This window comes from Tachysurus vachellii, chromosome 23 (genome assembly GCF_030014155.1).
Source record: "Tachysurus vachellii isolate PV-2020 chromosome 23, HZAU_Pvac_v1, whole genome shotgun sequence".
NCBI classification, from domain to species: domain Eukaryota; kingdom Metazoa; phylum Chordata; class Actinopteri; order Siluriformes; family Bagridae; genus Tachysurus; species Tachysurus vachellii.
Window position 1 is genome coordinate 15392156 of NC_083482.1, and position 8249 is coordinate 15400404.

Genomic DNA, 8249 nt, shown 5'->3' on the forward strand with positions numbered 1-8249 from the left:
AATGTAGATGGATGGAGGGATTAATGTAGATGGATGGAGGGATTAATATAGATGGAGGATGGGATTAATATAGATGGATGAATGGAGAGATTAATATAGATGGAGGATGGGATTAATATAGATGGATGGATGGATGGATGGAGGGATTAATATAGATGGATGGATAGAGGGATTAATATGGATTGATGGAGGGATTAATGTAGATGGATGGATGGAGGGATTAATATAGATGGATGGATGGAGGGATTAATATAGATGATGGACTGAGGGATTATTAGAGATGGATGGAGGGATTAATATAGATGTAGCTGATGAATCGTATAAAAGTGTAGCAGCTATAATAGGTGAGCGAACATTATAAGTGATTATTAACTGATCGGTGTGACAGTGAGAGAATTTCTTCTTAAATATTAATATAAATGTTTCAGTGAGAATAAAAGTGAGAATATTTGTGTATTTTAAACTAAAGGAATTTCATGACGGAAAGCGTTAGCTAGCGTGTGCACGCGCGTGCGCATGCGCAGAACGCTCTTTCCTTCGTCCGGGTATTTTACAGTCCGCTGTGTGGCTGAGGAGGCGGGAAATGGCGACTAGTGCTGCAGTGAATAAAACCTAATTTAATCACAACAAAACACAGGAAAGCGGCTTTCGTTAAAAAAAGCCTGGAACTGGGATTGTCTCTGTGGCACCTATCGAGACCTACACAGTCTGTTTTACGGCTTTAACTGTAAGTTTGTGGCGGTTTTCAGTCATTTCCTCATGTCTTCTTCTCGGCTGTTAGTGTTGGTGAGAGTGTTAGTGTCTTAGTGTTAGTGTTGGTGATGGTGTTGGTGTTTTAGTGTTAGTGTTGGTGAGAGTGTTAGTGTGTTATTGTTGGTGATGGTGTGTTAGTGAGAGTGTTAGTGTTGGTGAGAGTGTTAGTGTTTTAGTGTTGGTGTTATTGTTGGTGAGAGTGTTAGTGTCTTAGTGTTAGTGATGGTGTTGGTGTTTTAGTGTTAGTGTTGGTGAGAGTGTTAGTGTTGGTGTGTTAGTGTTGGTGAAGGTGTGTTAGTGAGAGTGTTAGTGTGTTAGTGTTGGTGAGAGTGTTTGTGTTGGTGTTGGTGTTTTAGTGTTGGTGAGAGTGTTAGTGTCTTAGTGTTGGTGTTAGAGTATTAGTGTTGGTGTTAGTGAGAGTGTTAGTGAGAGTGTTGGTGTTAGTGTTGGTGTTTTAGTGTTAGTGTTGATGAGAGTGTTGGTGTGTTAGTGAGTGTTAGTGTTTTAGTGTTGGTGTGTTAGTGTTGGTGTTTTAGTGTTAGTGTTGGTGAGAGTGTTAGTATCTTAGTGTTGGTGTTAGAGTGTTAGTGATGGTGTTGGTGTGTTAGTGAGAGTGTTAGTGTTAAAGTATTAGTGTTACTGTTTTAGTGTTGGTGTTTTAGTGTTAGTGATGGTGTCGGTGTTTTAGTGTTAGTGATGGTGTCGGTGTTAGTGAGTGTTAGCATTAGAGTCTCAGTGTTAGTGTTGGTGTTCGTGTTAGTGAGAGTGTTACTGACAGTGTTAGTCTTAGTGTTAGTGAGGGTGACTGATAGTCTTGGTGTTAGTGAGAGTGATGGTCTTAGTGTGTTAGCCTTAGTGTGTTAGCCTTAGTGTGTTAGCCTTAGTGTGTTAGCCTTAGTGTGTTAGTGTTAGTGATAGTGTTGTGAGGGTGTTGGTGATGGTGTTAATGATAGTAATACCTGGTTTGTGGCTGCTTTTAAATCACCATTTTATTATCATTTACATTCTCAGTGTTTATGAGAAATAGTTTTGTATATTAGTGTTTTATATAATGTAACTTATCTAAACTATAATATACAAACCTTTATTGGGTTATATAGTGTTTTATTTATATATATATATATATATATATATATATATATATATATATAGTGTTTTATTTATATATATATATATATATATATATATATATATATAGTGTTTTATTTATATATATATATATATATATATATATATATATATAGTGTTTTATTTATATATATATATATATATAGTGTTTTATTTATATATATATATAGTGTTTTATTTATATATATATATAGTGTTTTATTTATATATATATAGTGTTTTATTTATATATATATATATATATATATATATATATATATATATATATATATATATATATATAGTGTATTATTTATATATATATAGTGTTTTATTTATATATATATATAGTGTTTTATTTATATATATATATATAGTGTTTTATTTATATATATATATATATATATATAGTGTTTTATTTATATATATATATAAATAGTGTTTTATTTATATATATATAGTGTTTTATTTATATATATATATATATATATATATATATATATATATATATATATATATATATATATATATATATATATATATATAGTGTATTATTTATATATATATATATAGTGTATTATTTATATATATATATATAGTGTATTATTTATATATATATATATATATATAGTGTTTTATTTATATATATATATATATATAGTGTTTTATTTATATATATATATATATATATATATATATAGTGTTTTATTTATATATATATAGTGTTTTATTTATATATATATAGTGTTTTATTTATATATATATATAGTGTTTTATTTATATATATATATATATATAGTGTATTATTTATATATATATATATAGTGTTTTATTTATATATATATATATATATAGTGTATTATTTATATATATATATATATATATATATATATATATATATATATATAGTGTTTTATTTATATATATATATAGTGTTTTATTTATATATATATAGTGTTTTATTTATATATATATATATATATATATATATATATATATATATATATATATATATATATATATATATATATATATATATATATATATATATATATAGTGTAACTTATCTAAACTATATATAACTAGGGTTACATTGGGGCGTTAAATTTCCGGAAACTTTCCACGGGAACTTAATTCGGGGAATTTTGGAAATATTCAAAATTGGAAACTTTACGGGAAATTATGGGAATTTACAGTAATTTATAGGAATTATTTGGAAATATAGGGAAATGTATATAAACTATATCATATACAAACAAATAAACATTTTGTTTGGTCATAAGCAGACACGCATGCAAAGTAATACAAATTTTATGATTTGACTGATTTAATTGTAAGTAGAACTTTAATTGATTATTTCATTGAGTAACACAAGCATAATAAACATTATTATGCTTATAATAAACATAAGAAACTTAATAATTGTAATAAACATTATTTTATAGAGGATTTTTTTTTATTTCAGGGGGAGTGAGTGTGTGTGGGGTCATAATTATCTGTGCATGTGGTAACGCTAATTTACTGCTTATTAAGAGTTAATAAGGTAGTTATTAAATTTAGGTATTGGGTACAATTAAGAATGTAGAATACGGTAATGCAGATTAAGGCATTAATATGTGCTTAATAAGTACTAATAAATAGCCAATATTCTATTAATATTCATGCTAATAAGCAACTAGTTAAATGATCCTAAAATAAAGTGTTACTGTGCATGTTATGGAAGAATGTAAGTACCTGCAGGGGGTTTGGCCTCAATGGCGCTCCAGTAAGCAGTGTGCTGTGTGCAAGTGACCGAGGAATGCATTACATTAAATATTGTTGTTTTAAACAAAATTATGCTGTTAAGATTTTTTTTAACTACATTTAAGTTCCTTGTTATAGGCAACTCTGCATTTTTTTTTTTTTAAATTCCAAGTTTATTTCCATATATTCCCGTTAATTCCCATGGAAAGTTTCCAGCCTTGAAAATTCCTGGAATTTTCAACCCTAATAATACGAGCCTTTAAAAAGTGCCCTTCAGATTTTTAGCCTTAAAGCAGTATATTGTAAAATGTTTGTATTATACAGACCATAAATGCTTAAATTAAGTCAGTGACGTTTGAATTAAAAAAAAAAAAAAAAAAAAAACACTTGTTAAAGGTGGGGTCTCTGTTGTTTGAAAGCCAATGTTGACATATAAAATCATCAAAACAAACACGCCCCTAACCCAAATGGGTCCCACCCCTGTATTTATAGCTCCGCCCACACATACATACGTAACCCAGGCAACTGATGGAAAGAAACGTGTCTTTATCATAGCTGAAGGGAAGAACAATACGATTGTAGATAAACAAACAAGTAAAAATGACACACAAACATAATCATGTAAAGGACAAAGACATATATTAGTTCTGTGTAACAAAACAAAACCAACGTTACTCACCTATCGAGAAGGAAAAAAGCGCCTCGGCGTCTTAAGTAAAGTTGGTCACATATTCACAGATTGGAGTTTCCCGAGTCAATAACTCCTGAGCTAAACACTGTTACTACACAAAACACGGTTGTAGCTGCGTCTCTACATTACTACGATAGAAAAGAGGTGTTATTTGTGTAGTAACAGTGTTTAGCTCAGGAGTTATTGACTCAGGAAACTCCAATCTGTGAATATGTGACCAACTTCCTGCTCCTTCAGTTCTCTCCAGCGCTGGAAAGCTGATCCTATATTAACACGTCCTACTTCTTACCTTATCGTAAGTCTTTCTTCTCTTTCTTTCTTTGTTTTTATCCTCCATGTCAATGTTAAAACCGCTTTCTGCTAATGTCACACACGCGCACTGAACACTCTCTCCGCCCATTTTGACAAGACACGCCCCTTTCTGCTCATTGGCTACACTTTGTTTAGTTTGTCATCCCGACTCAGTTTTCTGAAGCATTTCTTATTCGGAGACCCCACCTTTTAATAAGCAATAGTATTTATATTAAACAAAACAATTCTTGGCTCTTGGTGTATAGGTGTATCACTAAATACAATTTATTTATTATAACATCTATACCGTTGTAATATTTCTCAGTTAGATATAAATTAAATTCTTGCAGCTAGAAAAAGCAGTACAGAAATTTGAAAAAACTTAGCTGAAGTTTCAGCCACCGTATACGGAAAGGGATTTTATGGTAAAATTTAATTTTTTATTTATTTATTTTTTTCCTTTTCTGTCTGCCGTTTTCTTCTTAGCGATGTTAATTTTGTAAAACTCTTTTCTGTACATCACAAATTTCCAGATCTCATTCCGGATCTCAGGGATCTCGCTAGTAAAAATAGTTTATTGTGTAAATTTTTTGTATCAGAGTTTTGATGGTGTGTCTTAGCATCGTATTTTTTTATTTTATTTTTTTTGAGAGAGCAATAGGTTCAGATTCCTGGGGCACGTTTTCTACAACAGCACAGCGGTCTGGTGTTAATTTACTTATCTCCACCCACTTCCAGCCTCCATTTCCAAATACAGTGCTGCTTTTTTTTTTTTTTTTCCTTTTCAATATAAAGGAAGCTCACATCAGAAAGGCTTCGGTTCAGTTTCGGCTTTCGTGCTCCTGCTGCAGTCTCTGGCGCGTTTTTCTTTTTTTTTTTTTTTTTTCTTCAGTACCATCTGACTGAAATCTTGCATCGACATCTGGACACGATAAACATTCTTTCTTGTCTTTTTCAGCTTAACGGTCCCGATTCCCTGACAACTAAAGTTTAGAATCATTCGTTTCTTTAACAGAAGAATCTGACAGGATCCTGTAAATCTCACCTCTATTCTATTTCTCTTCTTCTCCTCAGTAATAGATGTGACCGTTAAGCAAAATGAAGCTGAGAGTGCGTGAGGCATCTCGGCCGCCGAACCCGAGCCCGTCTCGCACCCGTCAACGAGCTCGGAAACCCGAACGCAGACGCTCGCGGTGCTCGCTCAGAGGAAAGGGCCTTCTGAAGACCGTCAACCATCGCAAGGCGGTGAAGGTAAAAAAAATCACACAGTTTTCTGCTCTCAACAGTGAAGCTCACATTACTGTGTTAGAATTTAAAACAGATGAAAGTCGTGGTTTATCCCAGAGGCTAATGTTTGGTGACAAGTTCTTATCGACCATAGAAAGCTCTAAACACGCAGCGTGGATAATATAGGCTCACCTGCATATGCAGAGAAACATTAAATTGGCCAAAGGTCCGATTCATCATCACGTGAACTTTTTTTATATATATTTTTTTTTTTTATATTTAAGAGAACTTCATCTTTATGATTTAGTTTTTGTTGACTCTATGACAGTTGCTTGTCGGACACAGAACGGGTGCAAAAATGATCCAAATGATGATTAAAAAGTCTGCACTTTAGTTGATGCATCTACAGAAAAACGTGTGTTTGATTTACTTCCTGATTTTTGATTCACTCGAGTCAAGTAGAATCGATTCGGTATCACGTCGAATCACTTTCTGAACGTGAGTCGAATCACGTTCTCACTTTGGATTTCAGGTGGAGTTAAAGAAACAAGGAGGAGCCAAGAGAAGTCGTGTGACCTGTGACCTCATCACGTCGTCCCCGCTAAGCGCCAACGACCGCAGGAAAAGCATCGGACGCAAGAGCCGCTCTGTCGAACAGGGTGAGGTGCAACGTAAGTGAAGCGCAGTAGATGAACTCACCCAGAAGGCATTGCATTGCAGTACACACAGGTTCCATACGTACGTAGGTCGTACATGGTACTCCTGTGTAGAAGCAAAGTTAGAATGAAAAGACCATCACAATTTTTACTTCTTCTCGGGAGATCTTTTACCTTCTGTAGCTTTTTGTCACTTTGACAGAAACCAGGAACCATGACTCAACTAAACAAACCAGGAGCAGTGTAAAGTTGGAGGCTGTAGATGCTTTAAACAGTCCTCCTCGAACCACCATGCTCGGAACCGTCTTCTCTCCGGTCTTCAACTACTTTTCCCCGGCCAACAGAACAGGTGAGGTGTTCACCACCACCACCACTGGAGTCCACAACATCTCAGGTCAGGAGAACTGCGTAACTTTTCATGTGACGATTTTTGTACTGACGTCTCGGCGATAGTTTGCGCATCCGAAGTTTAACGACTGCAACGATCCCGTCTGTTAGGTTTGGACCTGCCGGGTCAGGCCATGGAGGCGGAGGAGATCATAAAGCAGCTGGACATGGAGCAGATGGAGGAGATGCCAATGGGCACAGTCACATCAGCACCGGGGCAGTGTGCCCCACCATACCCCATTGCCATGTTCCCCTACCACAGCCACACAGAAGATGAGAAAGTGGATGTGGTCACTCATGTTGATCTGCCTCCTCTTACAGGTACACAACAAAAGCTTCTCCAGGACCTTTAACTGTCTCTCTGTCCGTCTCTTTTACTGTCTGTCTGTGTGTCTGTCCATTTCTTTATCAATTTGTCTGACCATTTTTTTAGCAGTCTCTCTGTCTTGCTCTTTATTTATCTCTCTGCCTATTTCTTTGTCTCTCTGTCTGTCTGTCTGTTCAGCTCTCTGTCTGTTTCTCTGTCTGTCTGTCCAGCTCTCTGTCTGTTTCTCTGTCTGTCTGTCCAGCTCTGTCTGTTTCTCTGTCTGTCTGTCCAGCTCTCTCTGTTTCTATGTCTGTCTGTCCAGCTCTCTGTCTGTTTCTCTGTCTGTCTGTCCAGCTCTTTGTCTGTTTCTCTGTCTGTCTGTTCAGCTCTCTGTCTGTTTCTCTGTCTGTCTGTCCAGCTCTTTGTCTGTTTCTCTGTCTGTCTGTCCAGCTCTGTCTGTTTCTCTGTCTGTCTGTCCAGCTCTCTCTGTTTCTCTGTCTGTCTGTCCAGCTCTGTCTGTTTCTCTGTCTGTCTGTCCAGCTCTCTCTGTTTCTCTGTCTGTCTGTCCAGCTCTTTGTCTGTTTCTCTGTCTGTCTGTCTGTCTGTCCAGCTCTTTGTCTGTTTCTCTGTCTGTCTGTCTGTCTGTCTGTCCAGCTCTTTGTCTGTTTCTCTGTCTGTCTGTCTGTCTGTCCAGCTCTGTCTGTTTCTCTGTCTGTCTGTCCAGCTCTCTGTCTGTTTCTCTGTCTGTCTGTCCAGCTCTCTGTCTGTTTCTCTGTCTGTCTGTCCAGCTCTTTGTCTCTTTCTCTGTCTGTCTGTCCACCTCTTTGTCTGTTTCTCTGTCCATCATCTTTCTAGCGGTCACTCTCTATATCTGTCTGTCTGTCCATCACCTTTCTAGCCGTCACTCTCTATATCTGTCTGTCTGTCCATCTTTATTACTGAATGTCTGTCTGTCTGACTGTCTTTGTTCAGCTGTAGGATATCCCTCAGTCAGTGGTTATGTGGAGGTTCCTGCCTGCGTCCCCGACCCGTCGTGTGAGGAAGACTGGGAGACGTTTGACCCGTGAGTACCGCTGCACTCAGACAG

At 35.6% G+C, this 8249-nt stretch overlaps 1 protein-coding gene across 4 annotated transcripts in view; it reads left to right on the forward strand.

The window, feature by feature from the left end:
* The first annotated feature begins 529 nt into the window (after positions 1-529).
* ctdspl2b (CTD (carboxy-terminal domain, RNA polymerase II, polypeptide A) small phosphatase like 2b) overlaps positions 530-8249 on the forward strand; it is a 16236-nt gene continuing 8516 nt past the window's right edge. Inside the window, exons 1-6 of one of the 4 annotated variants that reach the window (XM_060859616.1) lie at positions 530-727; positions 5660-5836; positions 6345-6483; positions 6671-6862; positions 6967-7176; positions 8135-8225. In XM_060859616.1, coding sequence (XP_060715599.1) covers positions 5684-5836; positions 6345-6483; positions 6671-6862; positions 6967-7176; positions 8135-8225 — 785 coding nt within the window. In that variant the 5' untranslated portion in view covers positions 530-727; positions 5660-5683. The remainder of the gene's footprint in view (positions 728-5659; positions 5837-6344; positions 6484-6670; positions 6863-6966; positions 7177-8134; positions 8226-8249) is intronic. The other 3 variants (XM_060859618.1, XM_060859617.1, XM_060859619.1) reach the window with 3 other exon arrangements.